Below are 24175 nucleotides of genomic sequence, written 5' to 3' on the forward strand. Positions count from 1 at the left end.
GGTGGCAGGGCTGCAGGATGGGGGGAGACCACCCCTCTCTTGGAGACCTGCCCACAGATTTCTATTCAGCCCTTCTCTAAATGCTCTTCCTTCCCAGCTCATCCTGGTAGCCAGCTGGGACTCCCCTGGAGCTCTGCACACCCTCCGTTCGAAGAGCACCACCTGCTGCCTCTGAACTTCATGACAGCCAAGGATGGGGAAACTGTGGGCTTCTAGAGGTTCACAGAATCGTAGAGTTGCAATTGCAGGAATTACAGCTAAACGGTTTTTTGGATTACAGCAATATGGCCAGTTGTCTGGAATGACGAGAGTTGGGGGGGGGGGCAGCAACATCTGGAGGGCATGTTGACTAAGAGGTTAAGAAAAAAGTTGAGAGTATTCTTGAAGATTCAGTGCTTTCAAGGTTGACGTAATATGCAGCCACACTATTTACTGTTGATCAACGCATTGGCAAATTAGAACTGAAACCCTTCGTGCATTTTCAGAATTTACAGATAATGATGTTGCTGGTGTGTGCATTTTGATGAACTGAGCATCATACCATTGGGTCTAATTAAATAAATGTTGATAATTTTATTAAATATTCAGGGTAATGCATATTTAAAGGTAAAGGGACCCCTGACCATTGGGTCCAGTCGTGACAGACTCTGAGGTTGTGGTGCTCATCTCGCTTTATTGGCTGAGGGAGCCGGAGTACAGCTTCCGGGTCATGTGGCCAGCATGACTAAGCTGCTTCTGGCGAACCAGAGCAGTGCACGGAAACGGCGTTTACCTTCCCACCGGAGCAGTACCTATTTATCTACTTGCACTTTGACGTGCTTTCAAACTGCTAGGTGGGCAGGAACAGGGACCGAGCAACGGGAGCTCACCCTGTCACAGGGATTCAAACCGCCGGCCTTCTGATCAGCAAGTCCTAGGCTCTGTGGTTTAGACCACAGTGCCACCTGCATCCCCAATGCATATTTAGCACAGGTAATTATATATTTTCTTAATGGGTCAATTAATGTATTGAATTTATTTTTTAACAGAGGATAGTCTGTTACTCCATGCACTACCAGAAGATGTCCACTGGAATCACCTGCATATTTAAACCTACATCTCAGGCAGAGATCTTTCCCATTCACCTGCTACCTGATCTTTTCAAAAAATCCATGAGCTGGAGATGCCATAATTGAACCTCGGTCCTTTTGCATGCACGAAGCAGGCGCTCTGCACTCAGATACAGTTCCTGCCTTAATCCTGATCTGCCTTCTGTCCTCCCATAAGAACACCAGAAGGTCCTGCTGGATGAGGCCAATGACCCATCTGGCCCAACCTCCTGTTCTCACAGTGGACAACCAGGTGCCTGCGGGAAGCTTGCAAGCAGGATTCAAGCACAAGAGCAACCCTCTCCCCTCCTGTGGTTTCCAGCAACTGGCATTCAGAAGCATTGCTGCCTCTGACCGTGGAGGCACAGCATAGCCATGGGGGCTAGAAGCCATCGATCCCCCTCTCCTCCATGAATTTGTCCAGTCCTCTTCTAAAGCTGTCAGGTGGCCAGCCCTGCCTCTTGGGAGAGCCAGTTCCAGGTCTTAACTGTCCACTCCACAAAAAAGTCCCATTTTTAAGCTGCCCTAAATCTTCCAACATTCAGCTTTGCTGGATGCCCACCCCTGCTTCATGAGAGAACTAGGTGGCTGTCAGCTGGGCAGCAGAGGCTCAAAACCTTAATGGACAACAGAAGCACAGGCTGTTGGGAGAAGGGCAGCTTTAATTAAGGTGCCTGAGAGTCATACAGACTAGACAAGAGTCATGAACACAGGAGGAAAAAGCATGCAAGTTATTCAGAACGATGGAGGATCCCTTCAGAGAGGGCAGTGCCCGATCTTCTTCCCACAGGGGAACATGGGCACCCAGCTGTCTGGGGTGCAGAGTCTTTTCACCCAGCCCTGGAAGCAGCTGCTGGTTCATCACAATCCATCCCAAAGTCAGAGCTTCTGCCTTGTTGCTGCCCATTAGCCCCTCTGCCTTAAAAAGGCTTTTCTTCAGACAAGGAAAAGTGGAGGGTGGGGGAGATTCTGGGATGGCCCAGTGCAGCGTGGATGGAGTACAGGGCAAGGGTGGGTGCCGGGTGCCTGAGGACGGGCTCAGTGGGTGCAGGGATCAAGCGCAATAGAATAACCTCCCAGGGTCCAAGGCCTCTCCGTCAGAGGCACGCAGGTAAGCATGCAGAGACATTAGGGGGCTCCTCCAGCAAATATGAGCTCCAGAGCGGCCTGGATATCCCCCCCAGTGGCCTGGAGGGCTCGGAGGCTCAGCTCGTCGTCGTGGATGCCCATGTCCCGCAACTGCTGCAGCTGCAGCTGCCACTGGCTCTGTAGGCGGAAGAGAGGGAAGGAGCAGAGTTAGCCCAAGTCCCAACACAGTCAAGTGGGATGGCTGGATTTGGAGGGGCAGTGGGAGAGAACCAGAGCCAGGGCTGCAGAAGTTGGCACGGTGCTCTTCAGCAAGTCGGTGGTTGCCAGTTCATTCCCAGGCCCAATTCAAGGTGAATGTTTGAAAGCCCTAAATGACCCAGGCCCCAAATACCTGAGGCCACCTCCTTCCATTACAGGCACTTTTGGGTGGGTGCTGAAATCAGCAGAGGAGGCCCTCTTGGCAGTTCCTCTGCCTGCAGGGATGGGGGACAAGGGGAGAGGGCCTTCTCCGTGATGGCCCAAGCTGTGGAACGACTTTCTCCAAACCTGTGCCTGGCACCTTTATTGCACAGCTTCCGGTGGATTCTGAAGACACAGCTGTATCCCTGGCTTTGAATACTCAAGGTGTATGTTTTTAGGACCCACCTTAATTTTATGGTTGCAAGTTGTTTTAAATGTTGTGTTTAATGCTATAACCTGCCCTGGGACCTTAATCAATCAATCAATCAAGATAATCGTCTACCTGATCCACTTCATAAAGCTGCTCAGGGAGAAGGAGGGGGCACATGGAGGCTGCAGAACACTAGGCTTAACTCACAGGAAATCCCCAGGGCAAATCCAGGTCTTCCTGCAATCACCTCAGGCAGCCTCGGGCTTGGCTTCCCTGGCTCTGCTGGGTTGTCATGAAACTAAATGCTCACTTGAATTAGCTTCAAGCAGGGGAGACAGAGTAGGGGAGAGATAAAGAAATTGGGCAAGTTGCTAGCCCTGAGCCTAACCCATCTTGCGTAGGGTGGTTAAAGAGGATGTAATGTCACCAGGTTGATTGATTTATTAATTACATTTCCACCCCACTCTTTCCCCCAAAGGAGCCCTCGTTGTAAAAGTGGCTTGTGGGCGCAGTGCGCTGCCCAGGCCACAAAAGCAAGGAATGCATCGGCCAAGCCGAATGAGCCACTGGGGTGGGCAGGTGCGCCTGAAGGTTACGGACCTGAAGGTTTGGCTGCCCGGAAGCCTGCAAGGCGTGCTGCAAGGCCTGGCTGAAGAGGTCATTGGTGATGGGCGTTCCTGACTGGACGCTGGAGGACATCGGAGACGTGCCTGAAGAATGCCCCTAGGAAAGGAAGAGGAGGAAGAAGAAGAAGGAGAAGAAGATGCTTTTGGTACATAGAAGGGAATGGAGGATTTCCCACTATAGGTCACTTTACCACAGGGGTGAAGAAACTTGTGGCGATATTGGACTCCCAGCCCAGCAACCAGGGCCATCAAAGTCAATGGTCAGGGTGAATGGGAGCTGGAGGCCACCAATAACCCCTGGAGGGCCACAGCTGCCTCATCCCTGTCGCAGGGGGAGCAGAATATTCCCCTCCGAAGCTCCTGTACTGCTAAGGCAGTGCTTTGTGTCCCAGAGGGCACTGTAAGGAGGTGGCCCACAGGGCCCAAGCCCCAGGGCTTCTTCTGCCAAGCCCCTCCCACCCCTGGCCTCCAGCACGTTGTCGATGAGGGGAATGTGGCCCTCAGCTGGAGAATAAACCCCTCACCCTTGGCACAGAAGCACATGTGTGTATACAGCATGGGCACAAAAAGGGGCCTGCACCCCAGGTCTTTTTAATACCATAGAATCCTAGTTGGAAGGCCCTCCCAAGGTCATCTAGTCCAACCCCCAGGAATGCCTCTGGAAGGTGCCCAGCAGCATCCAGCCGCACCCCATGCTTCCCTTTTACCTGCGTCCCGGGGGTCGGAGTGTGGGAGCTGCTCTCAGGGGTGCTGGCCAGAGCCAGGGCCGTCGCCAGTTCGCTCTGGGTGATGGGCCGGGGGCCGGCTGCCCCAGTGTAGCCAAGGGACGCCGGGCGGGACCCGGAGGTGCTGCTGGAAGGTGTGGTCCTTGTGCTCTGCAAGAGCAAAGAGGAAAGGCTGCTGCTTACTGCTTGCACAAAAAGGTTTCTTTCAACTGCACAGCTGACTCCCCAACCCAAGCGAGCAGAGACCAGGAGCGGGGCCTCCGGGTTCCGTTTTTGAAAGAGTGATTCCATTTCTGAACCAGTTGGGAACATTCAGAATCCCCACTAGAGGAGTCTCTGCCTGACACAGAGACACCTGCTTCCTCTCTAGAAAGGAAATACCGCAGAGTTCCGGGAGATCTGTGGATGACTTCATAGACTGGCTGCATTCGCACATCAGGATGAGCTAGCAAGCACTCAGCGCACTTAAGAGAAATTCATGGCAGAGAGGGCTATCAGTGGCTCCGAGTCACTCTGCCTCCACTGTTGGGAGCCGTAAATGGTTCTGAATACCAGTTGCTGGAAGGGGAGAGGCTCTTGTGCCCGGATCCTGCTTGTGAGCTTCCCGCAGAGACATCGGGTGGGCCACAGTGAGGACAGCATGCTTGACTGGGTGGGCCATTGGCCTGATTCTGCAGGGCTATTCTAACGTTCATTCTGCTCCTACTTCACTTCTCTCACGATGCAAACAACAGGAGGAATCAGCTTCTAGACTCTTGCTATTTTTGAGTGCAATTCAGTTGCATCCTGGCAAATCCAGTCGATACAGAGCTCCTGCCAACTGCCCAGCATAAGAAAGGCCCTTCTGGATCAGACCTGAAGCCCCTGGGAAGCCCACCAAGAAGGCTGTTTTTACCCCAAGCACCTGGTATTCGGTGGTATAGGCTGTGTTTTGAACAAGGCAGCTCAAGAACTTGAGAGTCGGGGGCGTATGTTTTCGCTCTGAGAGATTCCCATTCAGTGCTGAAAAATCTAAGTAGCACTTAATATTCAAAAGGCGCTCCAAAATATAAAAAACAGACAGCTCCCTCCCAAAGCTTACAAGTCATATTAAATTCAATCCCAACATATTTTTCAAGGCAATGTGTGGTCTTGCTGCATATTCATTAATAGATGACATATTTCAACTTTTTGAACTATAAGGTAAGGAGAGGGGACATGATCAAGGCATAATATTAGGCATGGTGCAGAAAGCTTTTCTCCCTCTCTCACAATCCTATAACTCAGGACCATCCAATGAAACCCAATTGTGAGCAATTCAAAACGAAATGAAACACTAGGAAGCCCTCCAAGCAGAGTGAAACTACTGAATTTGCTGTAAGAGGTAAGCATTGCTGCTAACGTGAGCAGCTTTTTGAACAATTTTGACACATAAGGCTACCAATGGCTATTTGCCAGGGCAACTGTGTGCTGAACTCTGGTAACAGAGGCCGTATGCTTCCAAATGTCAGTTGATGGCCAGCACAATTGGGTTGAGTACAGTCGCCCTCCTGTCCTGCGGGTGGGCTTGTCAGAAGAGGCATCTTGTTGGCCCTGTAGTTTCCCACATGTCAGCCTACACTAGAGTAGGACGCTGGCAGAGACACATGCCCTACTGGCATGTTCCCTCTCTCCTGGTCGATCGTTCAGGAGCTTCAAAAGCTTTCTTCAGCCCGAACATCACAGCGACCGATGTCAACAGACACTGGCACACTTAGGGATCCGCAGAGTCTTCACAGTTGTGTAACAGACCTCAGCAACTCAGCATTTTGGCTAATCTACTTTATTTACATATAAACACACACACAGAGCACTGCAACATGGCTCCCTCTCTTTCTAGCATCAGGCAGTAAAAAAAGAACAAAGGACAATAGTCCCACTTCACGGAACACAGTAGCACAAACATCCTGTCTCCATCACTTGCCACTCTGTGGAGTCAAACATGCACCGTCATGTGATAGACATAAATCCCAGGACTGCAATCATGGAGCAGGAATTCTAACAGAAGAGGAGGCAGGACTGGATGGTCCTTTGGCCTTGTGTCCTTCACAGGGACACCCAACGCAACTCTCGGGTCTTTTCAACATTACCTGATGGAAATCGTCTTCATCATCAGAGAGACCTTCAAACAGGAAGCCACCTGCCCAAGAAAAGAGACCAGAGGGAAGCAAAGGGTTCTCCTCAAACTCAGGTACCATTCAATACCGACGGCACAAATTCTGATGTGCGAACTCCCCATTTTAGAATTACAAAACATCAGAAATGCACTACATTTGATACTACCATAATGGGTCTAATTACAGGTGAAGACGAATCAGCGTACAGGGGGAAGGTTCAAAAAGTATCTACATGGTGCCTAGAGAATAACTTGCACCTAAATATTAGCAAGACAAAGGAGATGGTGTTGGACTTTTGGAGGAAGTGAGGGGAACTAGCCCCGTTGTATATCAGGGGGGTTGTGTGGAGAGAGTCTCTTCCTTTAAATTCCTGGGAGTTTACCTTAGTGAAGACCTCTCTTGGAAAAACAATATAACTCAGGTGGTTAGGAAGGCCCAACAGAGACTCCATTTCCACAGGGTCTTGTGAAAGAACAATTTTAAACAACAATTGATGACCTCCTTCTACCGGTCCACAATAGAAAGTGTCCTCTCATATTGTATCACAGTGTGGTACATTGGCTTGATAGCCACGGACAGAAAGTCTTTACAGAGGGTGGTGAACACAACACATGATATCATGGGCTGTCCCCTGAGCCCGTAAGGGATCGATGCCTTAGGAGAGCGAGAAAAATTCTCAGGGACGATTCACACCCCGACCAGAACCTCTTTAATCTTCTACCCTCAGGCAGGGGATACAGAAGTATAGTTAGTTGTACCAACAGGCTAAAAAATAGTTTCTATCCGTGGGCTGTTAGGTTGCTGAACAGAAAATAATATAGTGCAACTGACTTTCAGGCTTGGTGTGTTGTGCGACAAGCACACAGAGTGCAATGAGATTGAGTGTTTGTGGGGTGGAGGGTGAGGCTCGGTTAATTTCATTGTACACAGGTTGTTCATTGACAATAAAGGTATTATTATTGTTATTATTACATTTGCTTCTCAGCCCCTCAGAGATCTGTGCCCCAAGCGGGAGTGCCTCGCTCACCTGGCATGTCCCGGTAGGAGCTGGAAGGCATGCTGCGCGAGGAGGTCTCTCCCGTAGGCAAGGGGGTGCTGCTGGCCACGGAGTGGAGAACCAAGATAATGGCATTCACCAAGGCAGGGTGGGATGGGATGAGCCTAGAAAGAGTGGCAAGAACAGGTAAGCTGGGGGAGGCCCAACAGCCACAGGACCCTCCAAGGACATCTACCCTGGCCCCACCCATGGCAGAAACTAGCTCCTACAACAGCCCTGATAGGTAGGCCATCCAGACTTAACAAAAAATTCTAACCAAATAAAGTTGCCTCCTTCCGTAGCAGCCTTTTCTGCTGCCCAACAGCTTGTGATATTAAAAAAATTCTAACGTTCTTCCTAAAACTTTGCAAGGTTTGTCTTCAGTTCCAGTCCAAGTTCATCAATTTGAACTCACCAATTCAGAAACAAAATGGTTCAGTAACTCAGAACTGGTTGAGATGCCTTCACATAGGGAAATAGGTGCCAACTACAAAAAAATCAGCACCACAAAAACCTTTACCCTTTTTTTCAGGGGCAGGGGCAAAAGATTTGAAGTTTGACAGGAAATCTGTTTTGTCTGTGAAAATCTCTCTCCGGAGTGACTCAGGAGGACACCAGGACTCAGGTCTATGATGCTTAAACAAAAACTTACGTGTCCAACATATTCGGGTCAGCAAAGACAGAGAAAAGATCCTTATCCTGCAAGACACCTGTCAGACAACAAAATTATTGTAATCAACAAGAAAAATCTGCAACATCCTATCCACCAAGAAATATTATTATTATTGAATTTACATACTGCAGAATTTATATACTTCAGAAGAAAACTTACCGGTATATACTTCAGAAGATCTCAGGGTGGTGCACAGGAATATGTGAGCAGTGTTAGAAACTGATACAGTGGAACCTCAGGTTGCGAACGTGATCCGTGCGGGAGGCATGTTCGCAACCCACAGCATTCGCAACCCACAGTGCCGCATCTGTGCATGCACAGGTTGCACTTCTGCGCATGTGTCAAAACCCGGAAGTAACCCGTTCCGGTACTTCCGGGTTTGGCGCGGTGCGCAACCCAAAAACACATGACCTGAAGCGTCTGTAAACCAAGGTACCACTGTATATGAAAGCTAGGAGCTAAATGGCACCATGAACCTAGGTTATGGGTGCAACAATGGAATGTCTAGGCACACTTTTTTATAACAAGAATTCAAAGCCGAAAATGAATGAACTGCAGCTAAAATATTATGTTCATTTTTCACGTGGTCTAGTCCTCCCCCTGCCCACCCCTCTAATATTCTTAAGAGAGTCTCTTCTCCAGACTTCAGTGAGTAACTGAAAGTGGGGAGGCAGAAGGTCCTCCTTTCCTTCCACTCTGCAGTTTTAACCTGCAATGCCATGGTCACAGCTCAGAAACTACTAACACTAATGAAATTCTCTGTTGCAAAATACGCCTAGAACAATGGGAGTTTCGAACACCATCTGTGAGCCCTGTCTGAAACTGCAGAGGAAAACCCTGCCTTAAAAAGTGCAAACCTGAAGGCTGTAAGCAAAACAGACCTAAACTGACTTGGCATGAAGCAATCAATCCTATCAGTCAGGAAGCCAAATATGATTGGAAATCTCATTAATTTAGTGTTTTCCTAGGGGTAGGGGTAGTGCAACAACATTTTGCTGCAGCCCCAAGCACATTTACTTGGAAAGAAGATCCACTGAAACCACAAGGACTTCCTTACAGCTGAAAGTACTGAGGATTAGAGCACTGAATGATAGAACTGCAGAGTCATCTAGTACAACTCCCTGCAATGCAGGAATCACAGCTAAAGAATCCGCAGCAGATGGCCGTCTAACCTCTGAGGATACAGCAGAAACACTCCTGGATCAAATCAAAAGTCCTCCTTTTCCAAAATCCTACTTCCCAAATGGGTCCATTGGTGTACCCCCACTGGTCCCGGCCCCCCTCCCTGAACTTGTATTCAAGGGCTCCATCTAATCATCACCCCCTCTATTTCCAGTCTACAGAGGGAGAGCCCTGTCACTTACTTTGCCATCACCCACCAAATTGGCACCACTCTTGAACAAGGGGGAAGTCCAAGAAGACTCAGAGGAACCCCAGGGTATGCATAAGTCCATTTTGGCGGGGAGAACCCCATAAAAAGCCAGCCCAATGTGGACTGAGCATGCTCAGTGGGCATGCTGACTGACCACCTGGTTTGGGGAGGTGGTCAGAAAACTGGATGATAAGGGGAATTGAAGGCAGTATCCAGAAAGACGGAAGGCAGGTCTGATTGCAATGCTTCTGGTACCTGCAGTGGGTGGTAGGAGGGGTTTGAAGAAGACAAGACGGGTTGACCTCACACAGTTAAATCCTAAGTGTCAAACTTTTGCCAGCTCAGGTATGACAGCCTGAGATAAACGCAGAATGGCAGTGTCTTTGCCTACACACCAAGCCTACCTACCCAAAGCGACTGGGTCGCTGCTGAGGCCAGGGGTAGCAACAATGATCTGATCGAGCGACTCCTTGTTCCCCAGCATCTTGAAGACCTGCGTGGGGGACACAGAGAAATCAGCAAGGCTGACAGAGAAAGCCACAAGCTGCCTTTGAGAACAGAAGCTGCAATGTATCGACGCTTCCCACTTCCCTGCGAAAGGGGCGCAGTGGGCCCAGGAGGGGCAGCATCAGATATGCTCACCGAATCCCTGAAGACAGGGCTGCTGTGCAGAGCGGTGTGCAGGACCCGGAACTCCCGGACTGCGGCAGCTTTGTCCACTGGCTCTGGGGGGAAGAGGGGGAGAGCAAGAGATCAGACGCTTGGTGGAATCAGTTATCAAAAGGCGACAGCAGCAGCAGCAGGCATCTATGAGACAAGGGTCTAGCATATTCTGCAATTCCACTGTCTGAGGTGCCAGAAGGGGACACAGAGCAGGGACTTGATGATGCAGGGACATCTTGGCCTTCATGCACCGGACCAGTGGTTCCCAAAGTGGTTGGTCCCATCCTGGCTTACCTGGCTTCTGTTCTGGCTCTGGCCAGGACTTTCGGAGGACGTGGACTGTGGAGCCGGACTGGATGCCATAGAATTCAAGTGTCTGGTCATCCCGCAGCTTCCGCCCACAGTAGATCAGATCTGAAAGGCAGGCAGGCAGTGCAGCATGGCACACGTGAAAAAGCTGGGCTTGTGGGCCGGGGAGGTACCAGCACCATTTTCTGAACCAGAGCTGGACAACATGGTGCCCCCCTCCAGATGTCTGACTGTTTGTTTCATAAAAATTAATACACTGGTTGACTGTAAAAAGAAAAACCCCCGAAAGCGCTTTGCAAAAAGGTAAAACCTAAGATCAAGATCAATTTACAATTTACAAGAACATTTTAGCAGACACCAAAAGGAATACAGTGAAGGTGCCTGCTTGAGATCAATAGGCAGGGAGTTCCAGAGTTTAGGTGCTGCCACACTAAAGGATCGAGTTCTTACAAATGTGGAGTGGGTCTTATGTGGCGCCTGTAATAGGGTGAATTCCACCAATCAAAGCTGTTGAATGGGCACATGCAGGGCAAGGAGATGGGCACACTGGTCCCAAGTTGCTAAGTGCTTTATAGTAACACCTTGGATTTGGCCTCGTTGTTGGAGTCCAATGCCCATCAGCAACAGCAACCATGACCAGTGGTCAGGGATGGTGGGAGCTGGCGTTCAACAATGGCTACACCTGCACGAAACAGAGTGGTTAGCCTTGTCTCTGAGAGACCTGGATTCTTCTTCCCTGGAACTCCAGGAACTGTAGCTCTGTGAAAGGAATGGGGTGCAGATTTCTGATCAACTTTCAGCACCCTGAAGAAACTACATTTCCCAGCATTCTCTGGGGGAAGCCATGACACAGCTTTAAATGTGCGGTGCAGGTGTGGCCAGGGCATTTCATGACCTTGAGTTCTGATGATGGTGATGATGATAATATGGCAGGCAGTTAAGAACAGCAGCTCACCAATGAGTTCTGGGTCGGGGACAGACTCCTGCAGCTTCCCTGTGATGAGCTGCTTCAGGTAGGAGATGCTGCAGCCCCCCAAGGGCCACTCGCCCAGCTCCGTTTCTGGCAGGCGCAAAATGGACTTGGGAGCCAGCGGCTGATCTGCCAGCTTGACTGCGATGTAGCACTCAGAGAGAGCCATGGCGTCTGATTCCCTGGGAGGACTTGGTCCGGTGAGGCCCCAATCTGAGCTCCAAGTGGAATCTGTAAAAGGAACACAGGGAGCTGCCTTTTACTGAGTCAGACCATGGGCTCATTGAGTTCAGTACTGCCTACACTGCCTGGCAGCAGCTCCCCAGGGTTTCAGGCAGGGGTTTGCCTATCTGGAGATGCCAGGGGTTGACCGTGGGACTTTCTGCATGCAAAGCAGGTCCTCTGCCACTACGCTACAGCCCTTCCACGTAAGGGATGTCTCCTCCGAGGGGCACCACTAACCGTGGTGTAACCTCCCTCCCAACTGCCCTTAGCACTGGTTGGGTGCAAACTGTATCACCTGAGCAGCAAAACTGATTCCATGCCCTCACCTTGGACATCAATTCTAGGCCAGAGGAGCAAGGACAGCAGTTGCAGACCTCACAGCACACCCAGCTGCTGGGAGGTCAGACAGGGGTTCAGAATAAGCTCAGGCTTGCAAGAGAGGTTAAAAATAATTTTAAAAGGTTTCTCTGGCTACTTTCAAAGCAAGAGGAAGAAAAAGCAAGATGCAGGCCCTCTCTGTGAAGATGACCGAGAAATGCTATTGGGGGACGGAGAGAAGGCAGAACTGCTCAACAACTACTTTGCCTCTGTCTTCACCCAAAAGGAAAGTAGTGCCCAACTTGGTCTATGAGACTTAGAAAAGGATGCTGTGATTACTAAGACCTAGCATGGGTTTCTCAAAAACAAGTCATGCCAGAAAAATCTCTCTGCTTTTTTTGGATAGTTACAAGATTGGTGGATCATGGGAATACTGTGGACGTTGTGTATCTTGATTTCTGTAAATCTTTTAGCAAAGTCGCCCATATTTTTGCGAATAATCTGGTAAACTGTGGGCTGGATGAAGTTACTTTTAGGTGGATTTGTAGCTGGTTGATTGACGGAACCCAAAGAGTGCTCACAAAGGGTTCCTGGAAAAAAGGGACAAATGGGTTATTGCAGAGTTTTGCCTTGGGCCCGTTGTTGTTCAACATCTTTATAAACAGTGTGGATGAAGGAATTGAGGGATGCTTACTGTATTTTTCGCCCTATAGGACGCACTTTCCCCCCTCCAAAAATGAAGGGGAAATGTGTGTGCGTCCTATGGGGCGAATGCAGGCTTTCGCTGAAGCCTGGAGAGCGAGAGGGGTTGGTGCGCACCGACCCCTCTCACTCTCCAGGCTTCCGGAAGCTCTCCGCAAGCCTTGGGAGCCCGGCGCGACTTCCCGCCGGGCTCCCAAGGCTTGCGGACAGCAGCCTGCAGCCCGAAACCTGGGGAGTGCAGTGGAGCACAGCAGAGCGCGCCCCGGGCTTTGGACAGATATCCGCAAGCCAGGGGGGGGGGAGCCGGGGGAGATTTTTTTTTCTTTATTTCCCCTCCCCCAAAACTAGGTGTGCCCTATGGGCCGGTGCGCCCTATAGGGCGAAAAATATGGTAACTGATTTGCAGGTGACACCAAACTGGGAGGGGTAGCTAATGCCACAGAAAACAGAATGACCTTAATAGTTTGGAGAACTGGGCCCAAACTAACAAAATGAATTTAAGTAGGGACAAATGTCAGGTTCAGCACTTAGGCAGCAAGAACCAACTGCACAAGTATAAGGTGGGGGAACTTGGCTTGCCAGTAATACATGTCAAGTGGATCGAGGGGTCTTAGGAGACCACAAGCTTCACATGAGTCAACTGGAATGGGTGTAAAGGAAGGTAACCAAGATGGTCAAGTATCTGGAAACCAAGCCTTCTGGGGAGCAGTTGAGGGAGTTGGGGCTGTCACATGGAAGAGGGAGCATGCTTATTCTCTCCTGCTCTGTAGGGTAGGACTCAAACCCTACAGCGTTACAAGAAAGGAGATTCCAACTAATCATCAAGAAGAACTTTCTAACAATAAGGAAGTTCAGGAAGAACTTTCTGAGGGTAAGAGCTGTTTGACTGTGAAATGGACCATCTCAGAAGGTGGTTGGCTTTCCTTCCTTGGAGGTTTCTAAGCAGAGGTTAGATGTTCAGGTATGCTTTAATTGAGATTCCTGCATTGCAGGGGGTTCGACTAGATGACCCTCAGGGTTCCTATCAATCTAAAGTTCTATTATTCTATGCCTCACTACTAGCTACAGTTAGGGGTGTTCAGAAATTAGTGTTTCAGGCACGGGTCTCTCTCAGCCCTATTGAAGTTGCTAGGGATTAAATCTGTGACCATCGGCTTACAAAGCATGTGCTCTAGCAATGGGCTACGGCTCTTCCCAAAGGAACCACATAACTGCAGTGCTTTAGTTGCCTAGGGTTGCCACTTGTCTTGTATAATACAGGACTGTCTCCTATTTCAATTTCATTTTAATGCTATGTCCTGTATGGATACAGTTTCGTCCTGTACTTCAGGTCTTCTCTCTCTCTCTGCCAAGTTAGGGATCCTTTCCAAATACATGAGTTTGAAAGGGTGTGTGAAATGCCATGTATTTCAGCTCCGGATAGCCAAGCACAGATAGATTTACAAATTCATGTGTATGTGTGTGTGTATTTGCGTGTGGCAAATTCCAGAGGGGCCATACTGTTAGGCTGCAATAGAATTTATGGAATTTACAGCATACTATGGTTTAAGAGAAAACTACATGAAAATGTTATATAGATGGTATCAAACACTGAGTAGCGCGGGTGGCGCTGTACTGGGACGCGGGTGGCGCTGTGGGTAAAACCTCAGTGCCTAGGACTTGCCGATCGTATGGTCAGCGGTTCGAATCCCCGCGGTGGGGTGAGCTCCCATCTTTCGGTCCCAGCTCCTGCCCACCTAGCAGTTCAAAAGCACCCCTAAGTGCAAGTAGATAAATAGGTACCGCTTTATAGCGGGAAGGTAAACGGCGTTTCCATGTGCTGCGCTGGTGCTGGCTCGCCAGAGCAGCTTCGTCACGCTGGCCACGTGACCCAGAAGTGTCTCTGGACAGCGCTGGCTCCCAGCTTCTTAAGTGAGATGAACGGACAACCCTAGAGTCGGACACGACTGGCCCATACGGGCAGGGGTACCTTTTTAACACTGAGTAAATAGTCAATAATGTATAAATCAAAATCAAATAAGTGTTGGAAATGCAAAGAGAAAAAGCATATTTATCTTGTAGTAAGGTTAAAGCTTACTGGGAAATGATCTACATTTCTATTGAAAAAGATGTTTAAAATAACCAGAAGCTTTCCTTTTGAGAATTATAGGGGTAGAACTACCTAAACAGTATAGAAATTTATTCATGTATGTGACTTCAGTGGCAAGAATGTTACTTGCCCCAAAATGGAAAGAAGTCCCGACAAAAGAAAAATGGATACAAAAACTTTTGGAATATGCAGAAATGGTGAAACTTACCAGAAAAATAAGAAATCAAGATAACAAACTTTTTATAAAAGAATAGAAATGGTTTGTTGAATATTTACAAACTGTAAACAGATATGGTCATTGGCAGGATTCGTTATACATCTTTAGGTGCCAGGCAAAAACGTTCCTTTTTAACCAGGCCTTTGGTTGACCTGATTGACAGCCTATACTCTTTTAAAATGTGGCTCTTTTTTGGAGGGGTGTTATTGAGTTATTGTTTTGATTTTGATTTTGATTTTACATATTGTGATCTTTTCTGTGAACCGCCCTAAGACCTCTGGGTACAGGGCAGTAAATAAATTCAGTCAATCAATCAATAGTAATAATCTGCAGTTTTATAAGAGCATATATCTAAAGTAGATGAATAAAAGAATAAGTTAATTTAGAATATGCAGGAAATGTAAAAAAAATAAATTTAAGGACCCACAGAAAGAGGAGGAAGGAAGTCGAGTTTTGAGATGTTAGAATGATTGTAAAGCTACTGAAATGTATATAACTGAAAATCATTATATATATATGCCGTAAAGAACAGCAGCAACAACAGACGCCCATTTTCCTACAAAATCCCCCCTCCTTGCTCTGCCTACCGGGATGTTTACAGCCGACGGTCTCCTCCAGCCGGAAGCGCTTCCCTGACCCCGCGCGAGGCATGCTGGGGAGTGGAGTCCGCGCGGAGGAAGCGGCCTCGCGTCTCTCGCCTGGGCGGCCGGAGAGGGAAGAGGAGGAGCGACGGTAAGCCCCGCCCCCTCGTCAGTCGATCCGCAGGGCATCCTGGGAGCGGCGGTCCCAGCTCGGATGGTTGGGGGGGAGACACTTGAAGCCCGTGGATCGGGGTAGAGCAGCGTCGTGACGTTTAAGCGCCCGAGCCAATCAGAAGAGAGGAGGGTGCCAGGAGAGGCCAATAGGCCGGCGGGAATTCGGAGCTGCCGTGAGTTTTGAAAGAATCTGGGCGCGCGATGTTTCTAAGGCGCTTCTCTTCCTCAGTTACGGTAGTTGGAGGTCTAGCGCCTTTCGTCCTTGAATTGAGTTTTGCTTTTATTTTTAATGCCATTAGTGATTGCTTAAAGGAGTTGGAAGAGTGCAAGCTTTCCTTTTATATATATATTTTTTATTAATTTTATTCTGTTTTGCAATTTAGAATACTCATTTAAACATCCTTAAAATATCAGTGAAATTCTTCTCTTTCCATGGTTCATTTTGCATATCATAAATTCCTGCATATTTTACATAAACTAAACTATTTAATATTCAGTTATTACATCCATCAAAACTTATTTAAATTGTTGAATTTATCTTAATGCTGCCAACAAGTGTACACATTTTCCCCCCATATATTCAATAAAAATTTTCCAATCTTCTTTAACTGTATGTTCTTGTTCTCTTATTCTATATCTTAAGTGCGCAAACTTTCCTGAGTTGCAGGCGAGTGGGTTTCCCTTCCAACTCTGAGATTATACCATATAACAGAAAGAAAGAACCATGAATCACCACAGCCTAGAAGGACAAAGGCACAAACATATTATATCTGGTGACCAGTTCCCATTATTTGCATGATTTCCTGTTCTTAATAAAAATCGCATTATTAAAAGAAGTACAGTCATACCTCATGTTACGTTTGCTTCAGGTTGAGCGTTTTCAGGTTGCATCCTGCAGCGACCCGGAGGTACCGGAAAGGGTTACTTCCGGGTTTTGCCGCTCGCGCATGCGCAGATGCGCAAAATGACGTCACACGCATGCACAGAAGCGGTGAATCGCAACCTGTGCACACACAGACGCGGGGAGCATTCCTTTCAGGTTGTGAACTGGCCTCCGGAACAGATCCCATTCGTCACCAGAGGTACCCCTGTACAAAGATACAGCGCAGCTCCAAAACGGACGAAGTCTTGACTCATACAAGGATTGTCTTTACAAATCAATGACTGGCATAAAATGCATCTTGTTTTGCAAATGCGGCAGCCTTTGTGCCATTCGCAGGGGCAGCTCACTGCCCTCCAGCACCCGGCCTTGCAGATGCCCGGTTCGCAGAGTGAGTGGGCAAGGCTGGGGGCAAACACCCTCCCTGGCCCACTTCCCTCAGCCTAGGCTGGAGCCTCTTTTCCTGCCCTCTCCCGGAAAGGTGGGTGGCAGCCCCTCCTCTCTTTCATCACATGTTTGCATGTTCCGACAAGAGCGGGCTGGCCAGGGAGCACGGGGGACGGGGCGGGGGTGCAGCTGGACTTTGAAGAAAGCTCCGCGGGGGACAGCAACAAAATGGTTGCTGCTGGGCTGTGGAGTAACAAAATGCTGACAGAGTTGGGGGCACAATGGGTGGCGCATCATAAAGAGCGGAAGAAGAGGAGCGCCAGATGCCCCTGTCCCGAGAGGAAAGGCACATCAACTGCTGTCACAGAGATGCTACTTGCACCTCGAAAAAAAGGGGTGGGTGAAGGGTCCAATCCTGACACACAATTAAGTGCAGAGCTCTTTTAAGTCCCTTACCTTTCCCGCCCTGATCTGGCCACAGTGATCCATGCGACGGTCACCTCCAGGCTTGACTACTGTAATTCAAGGCTGCCCTTGAAACTGTCCCAGAAACTCCAGCGGGTGCAGAATGCGAGGCTCCTCACAGGGTCCCTGTCATGGGAGCATATTCACTCCCAGTGGAGTATCAGGTCAGGTTTAAGGTGCTGATCTTGACCTTTAAAGCCCTTTGTGGCTTAGGGCCCTCGTATCTATGGGACCGCCTCTCCTGGTCTGCCCCACAGAGGACCTTAAGGTCCATGAATAACCATAGTTTAGAGGTCCTGGGCCCTAAGGAAGTTAGATTGTCCTCCATCACGGCCAGGGCCTTCTCAGTGATGGCTCCGACCTGGTGAATGCTTTGTCCCATGAAACCAGGGCCCTGCAGGATTTAATTTCCTTCCGCAGGGCCTGTAAGACAGAGCTATTCCGCCTGGCTTTCAATTTGAACTTAGCCTGATCTTTTCTTCCCCTTCCTTCCCTCCCCCTCCCCTTTTTATGAAGATTACCCGCTCTGGGGTCCCACAGCTAATTCTCCCCTGGTCTCCTCGCTGGCCCAAATAGGACCAATTTAGCCAGCTAGCCCTGGTGATCACCTAATGTTTATTGGATGGATTTCCCCCCTAAATTGATTTTTGAATTCTGAATTTATTGTCATTCATGTTTTATACTGTATTTCATGCTGTTTTTTGTTGCATCAATTAAGTGTTTTAAATTTGTTGTTAGCCGCCCTGAGCCCGGTTTTCTGAACTGGGAAGGGCGGGGTATAAATAAAAAGTATTATTATTATTATTATTATTATTATTTATTAACTTATTATGAACAGCCAGTTGCTCACCCTCAGACTAACCCAAGGGTAAAAAGGAGGCAACACGTGGTGAGGATAAAATGGGAAGAACATGCATGCAAGCTTAAGCCCCTTGGAGGAAAGGTAGGATGTACAGTGGTACCTCGGGATGCGAACAGGATCTGTTCTAGAGCCCCATTCGCATCCTGAACGCAATGTAAGCCGTGACGACACATCTTGCTGCTTCCGCGCATGCGCGTAACGTCATTTTGAGCATCTGCGCTTGCGTGAGCGGTGAAACCTGGAAGTAACACGTTCTGTTACTTCCAGGTTGCTGCGGAGCGCAACTCGAACGCACATTCATCCCTGACCCCGTGGATCATCTAGTCCAATTCCCTGTAATGCAAGAATCCCAACACTGTAGAATAAATGCAGACTCTCCGAGTGTCAGGCTCCATTTACAAGAAAGGAATAAACATTCCCCATGATTCCTAAAAAATGGCTGGCTGAAGAAGCATTGCAGTTTAGTAATTTGAAGTGGATTGGTGACCTTTTTTTTCAAAACTATAGGAAGGGCTTCGTAGGCCAGCTTCTTTTCCTTCATTTGGTGCAGGTATTTTCAGACCCTCCAAGTGTCCCTATTTTCCAGGGACAGTTCCAGATTTACAGAAGTCGGGCCGGTTTCTGATTTGATCCTGGAATGTCCTGCTTTTCCTTAGGACATTCCTGTTTTCATCGGAGAAATGATGGAGGGTATGTAAATGACATAAATGAATATGCCTCGTGGCTATAAGAGACAGGACCTTGTCTGCTGCAGCACCCAAACTCTGCACCTATTCTTGTCCTCCCATGTGTGGTATTTAGGACCATTTACCATATTGACCCAAATATAAGCCACACTTTTTTTTCTCCAAATGTTTATCAAGAGAGTCGTTTACTACAAGAAGCACACCAATTTTTACTTCATTTAGTATGACTTTATTGGCTTGTTTTGTTTGACAGAGAAAATGGATAGTAATAAAGTACTGAACTCCACATCAATCAGAAAAAAGAAAAGGCGAAGGTGGTACACAATCAGAGTGGCTGGGGAAACCCAGCCAGATGGGCGGGGTATAAATAATTTATTATTATTATTATTATTATTATTATTATTATGAGTGCAGCTGTGGACAAGCCTTGACAAAGCGGTGGACAAAGGTTGTCCCATGCAGGAGCCAAATCAAGAACTGGATAAATACTAAATATCCTGCAAGAGGACAGAATTCAACAGTTAAAAGCAAGGCCCCAATATATATTGACTTGGCCAGAAGAGGTTGGCTGCTTGGATTGTTAGAAGCATTTGCGGTGGACGATGGATGGGCCAGACTCATCGTACTCCTGCTTGCTGATCCACATCTGCTGGAAGGTGGAGAGAGAGGCCAGGATGGAGCCCCCGATCCACACCGAATATTTGTGCTCTGGCGGGGCGATGATCTTGATCTTCATCGTGCTGGGGGCAAGGGATGTGATCTCCTTCTGCATCCGGTCAGCAATGCCGGGATACATGGTGCTGCCACCAGAGAGCACCGTGTTGGCAGACAAGACATTGCGCATGTCCTTATCGCATTTCATGATGCAGTTGTAGGTTTCCTCATGGATAGCAGCCCACTCCAAGCCCAGGAAGGCGGGCTGGAAGAGGGCCTCGGGGCACCGGAAGCGCTCGTTGCCAATGGTGATCACCTGCCCGTCCGGCAGCTCATAACTCTTCTCCAGGGAGGAGGAGGAGGCAGCCGTGGCCATCTCCTGATCAAAGTCCAGGGCCACGTAGCAGAGCTTCTCCTTGATGTCCTGCACTATCTCCCTCTCAGCTGCGGTGACGAAGTTGTAGCCCCTGTCAGACAGGATCTTCATGAGGTAGTCAGTCAGGTCATGGCCCGCAATGGGAAGGGGCCTTTGAGTGAGGGGCAGGGCATAGCCCTCATAGATGGGCACCGTTTGGGTCATGCTGTCCCCAGAGTCGATGACAATCCCGGTGATGCGGCCAGAAGCATAGAGCGACAGCACGGCCTGGATGGCCACGTACATGGCTGGCGTGTTAAAAGTCTCAAACATGATCTGCGTCATCTTCTCACGGTGGTTCTTCAGGTTATTGGGGGTTTCTGTGAGCAAGACTGGGTGCTCCTCGGGGGCCACCCGCAACTCGTTGTAGAAGGTGTGGTGCCAGATCTTCTCCATGTCATCCCAGTTGCTGACGATGCCATATTGGATGGGGTACTTCAGGGTGAGAATGCCCCTCTTGCTCTGTGCCTCAGCCCCCACGTAGCTGTCCTGCCCTAAGCCTGCAATGGCATCTTGGTCTCTGGGCCTCCCCACAACCATGGGGAAGACCACCCGGGGGGCGTCCTCTCCTGAAAAACCTGCTTTGCATGTCGTAGAGCCATTGTCAATGACCAGAGCGGCAGCCCCATTCTCAGCCATTTGGAGCAAGTCTGCAGGAAATAAACAAAGAGTTGTTTACCCCCCAGATAATATTCATGTTTTGGTTTATGAATATTCCAGAACTCACTGCAAGGGAGGAAATGTATGCATATAAACAATTATCAAGTATCTAAGACTGCTTTACCCCATGTTCAACTCTCCATTTCCATCCCTTTCCCCTGCCAATCTTTGGAGAACAGGAAGGACACATGGAGGAGCTGTATCAGTGACCCAAACCAACTGCCACTAGAACTGCCTAATTCAAGGTCTCCTTCCATAGCCACTCCATTTCGTGGCTTTGTTGGTAATGGGTTTTTTTATAATAGATATCTATGTACTGTTGTACCATACATATATATCACAGCAGCTTACAACAATCTGAAACTATAAAACGACAGAATCCTAAAAAGTTAAAAGTAAGTTAAACTAATTTACAACAAACATCAGTAGACTTCTGTGGGGAATGCACCCTTAACTGCCTACATAGGCCTGGCAGAATAGGAGTGCTTTGAGCAGGTCTTCAAAAGTTGGCATGGAAGACACCTGCTGGATGTCTAGTGGCAGAGAGTTCCACAGGAGTGGGCTGGTGGCACTAAGGGTTTGAGTTCTTGCTGTTATCAAGTGAGCCTCAGCCAGTGGTGCTCCTGAAGCTGATCTCCGTGATCAAGCTGGGAAATAAGGATTCAGGCACCTTGAGGATCACTGACCCAAGTGGTTCAAGGTTTTGTAAATTAGCACAAGGAGCCTGAACTCTGTTCAGCAGTAGCTGGGCAGCCGGTGCAGCTGTTTTAACAAGAGTGCCTCATGTTACCAGGGCATGGCCTACAGGGGTTAGGCTACCCCTCTCTGGGAACAGCCATAGCTGGTGAACCAGACAAAGCTGGTAAAAGGCCTTCTCAGCCACAGGACACCTGGGCCTCTAGTGACCAAGATGTATCCAGAAGTACCCACAAACTGCGCACCTGCCTCTTCAGATAGCATGCAACCCCTCCAGAACGGGTAACTTGCCCGTTTCCTGAACATGGTAGCTACCTACCCAAAGAGCCCCCATCTCTCCAGGAGTCAAGCACAGTTTATGGGCCCTCACCCAGTCCACCACTGCATCCAGACGCCAGTCCATGTCTTTCACAGCCTCTCCTGATCCAGATGTTATGTTGGCCCAGGACCAGGAAGATCTGGGTTCAAATCACTGGGTGACTTGGAGGCAGTCGCTGTCTCTCAGTGTTACTTACCTTGCAAGGTTGTTGTGATTACAGTGGTACCTCGGGTTAAGTACTTAATTCGTTCCAGAGGTCCGTACTTAACCTGAAACTGTTCTTAACCTGAAGCACCACTTTAGCTAATGGGGCCTCCTGCTGCCGGAGCCCGATTTCTGTTCTTATCCTGAAGCAAAGTTCTTAACCTGAAGCACTATTTCTGGGTTAGCGGAGTGTGTAACCTGAAGCGTATGTAACCTGAAGCGTATGTAACCCGAGGTACCACTGTATTAAAGCAAAGTAGGGGTGCGTGTGGCAGGCTGAGCTGCTTGAAGGGGCTTTGCATGAAATAAATAATCATGACGGGTTAGCCAATTTGGTGTTTTGCGTACGTTGCATTGCAGAGTAGATGACCTTTGTGGGTCCCTTCCAACTCTACAGTGATTCTACAGAGAAGAGAGGAGACAAACAGAACAGGTAAGGATCAGGCAGAGAAACCGTGGGTGCTGAGCCCCATTTCATACTTACCTGAGAGAGATGCAGTTGCCTTTGCTGTTAATCTCACAATGCTCCCAGTAATCACAAAATCTTTTCCTTCCTCATCACACTTACCTGTTCCTGGCCAATCTGCCCTTGATCTTATATCTCTGCTTCTCTATTGACACACGTTTTATTGGAAACCATGTGTGCAATTAAAAAGTATCATAAATACACCTGCTGTGGCTTTTCAGGGCAAAGAGCAAAAGGGCAAAGAGCATCTTTTTGCAATATGGCCAAATATGGTCAGATTGAAGCATCTCTGGCCATATTCTAGTAATTCATGGGTGTGGCTTAAGAAAAAAAGTCTTGCTGATTCAACATCTCCTTTCCGTTGCCAGATTTTACGAGCTCTCTCTGGAAAGTTGATGCAGCCTCCCACATATCTTTGGAGATGGATTATTGGTTTTGCTCAGAAACGTGTCCCAGATTGTGCCTCTGTAAAGGCCAAGTAAACGGTGGGCTTAGGATGCATCGCTGTTAACACCTGTTTAGAAGTAGGGATGGAGGAAAAATTCATTTGCATTTAATGGTGAGCCCAGCTAGTGGAAATAAAAGGTAGAGCCTATAAATTAGGGCTCTTTGCAGACGACCTAATGGTCACAACACCAGACCCCATAAACACAGCAACCTCCCTAATCAGAGAGCTCAACACATTTGCAATGGTGTCGAGTCTTCAGGTAAATTTTGCCAAGTCTGAGGCTAAGTGCTTCAACAACCCCCTCATTCACCAACATCACCAAGATAAAACTTTGCCGCACCAAGTTCAGATACCATGGGGTACAAATAACCAGATAGCTCAACAAATTATACCTCCACAACTACAACCCCTTGTGGTGACAAATCAACAAAGACCTGAAGGGATGGAACACCAACTTCACTCTCTCAGACAAAACAGCCATGATCAAAATGATCAGCCTCCCAAAATTAACCTCCTGATCCCAATCTGGATTTCCCCAGCCCAACTTCGCAAATGGCAGAAAAAATTACACTCATTTATCTTCTCACACAAAAAAAACAAGAATAAGCCCCAAATACCTGCACCTCCCCTCCTCAGAAGGAGGATGGGGAATCCCCAACACAGAAGCCTATAACATCACCAACCAAGTATGCCACATAATCCCATATATATTAGAAGATGAGACAAAACAATGGGTACACCTGGAGAGGGACACAATTGAAAATACCCGCACCACAGCATACTGATTCCTCCCAAACTAAGGAAAATCCCCACAACACTAAACAGGTTCACACAGACCATGCTTAAATCAGGAAAAGAAGAAGTAGGTAAACTGTTCCGAACCCCATCCCCACTAATTCTCCCACTATTCCACCACGCAGCACAAAACCTCCAGTTTAAAACCTGGCCAACCAAAGGCTTATACAGCCTAGCAGACTTCTACAGAAATAACAAAGCCACACCAACACAAGAAATACAAGACAAACTAGGGGACACTCAAATGCCCTGGGCTAACACACCACCAATTACATGCCCTCTTAAACAATCCAGAAGTGAAATCAGCAGCAACTAGGTCCTTGACAACCTTCGGAAAAAAACCTCCTAACAACAAAGGGACACAGTAATGGGATGGTATCCACAATATACAAAATACTACTCCAAAATCCCACAAGCCCCCTAGACGTAATCTAAAAACAATGGGAGGGCGACATAGGCTATGAGATCAACCCCACCCAATGGACCAGAATGTGGTCTAAACCTCCCTTTAAATCCGTATCAGTGAAAAGAAAAGAACTCACTCTGAAACTCACTAACAGGTGGTAACTAACTCCACAGAAACTAGCACTAATATGCCCAGGAACCTCACCAAAATGCTGGAGAGGGTGCACCTCC

General features: G+C 48.3%; 2 protein-coding genes across 3 annotated transcripts; both read right to left on the reverse strand.

The window, feature by feature from the left end:
• Positions 1–1732: 1732 nt before the first annotated feature.
• UBL7 (ubiquitin like 7) lies at positions 1733–15574 on the reverse strand. The gene is made up of 11 exons (XM_028744295.2): positions 15435–15574; positions 11282–11527; positions 10312–10431; positions 9997–10079; positions 9763–9847; positions 7962–8019; positions 7301–7434; positions 6247–6296; positions 4121–4288; positions 3388–3510; positions 1733–2354 (listed from the first exon to the last, which is right to left on the reverse strand). The coding sequence occupies exons 1-11, from the start codon at positions 15496–15498 to the stop codon at positions 2217–2219; spliced, it is 1269 nt and encodes a 422-aa protein (XP_028600128.2). The 5' UTR covers positions 15499–15574; the 3' UTR covers positions 1733–2216.
• A 3514-nt stretch (positions 15575–19088) lies between these two features.
• LOC114604489 (actin-3-like) lies at positions 19089–22427 on the reverse strand. 2 transcript variants are annotated; one of them, XM_028744618.2, is made up of 2 exons: positions 22315–22427; positions 19089–20601 (listed from the first exon to the last, which is right to left on the reverse strand). In XM_028744618.2, exon 2 carries the CDS (start codon positions 20588–20590, stop codon positions 19463–19465), a length of 1128 nt encoding a protein of 375 aa, XP_028600451.2. In that variant the 5' UTR covers positions 20591–20601; positions 22315–22427; the 3' UTR covers positions 19089–19462. The 2 variants fall into 2 exon arrangements, with proteins under 2 accessions (XP_028600451.2, XP_077790583.1); XM_077934457.1 differs by lacking the exon at positions 22315–22427 and adding an exon at positions 22179–22200.
• Between the last annotated feature and the right edge of the window lie 1748 nt (positions 22428–24175).

Source organism: Podarcis muralis, chromosome 9, assembly GCF_964188315.1.
Source record: "Podarcis muralis chromosome 9, rPodMur119.hap1.1, whole genome shotgun sequence".
NCBI lineage: Eukaryota > Metazoa > Chordata > Lepidosauria > Squamata > Lacertidae > Podarcis > Podarcis muralis.

Excerpts from the sequence above, each read along its gene's own strand:
- UBL7 (XM_028744295.2), bottom strand. The coding sequence starts at position 15,498 with ATGCCTCGCGCGGGGTCAGGGAAGCGCTTCCGGCTGGAGGAGACCGTC. Across the intron at positions 10,432-11,281 it reads CCCCGACCCAGAACTCATTG|ATCTGATCTACTGTGGGCGG; the intron begins GTGAGCTGCTGT and ends CCTGCCTTTCAG. Across the intron at positions 7,435-7,961 it reads GACCCGAATATGTTGGACAC|GCTCATCCCATCCCACCCTG; the intron begins GTAAGTTTTTGT and ends CACTCTTTCTAG.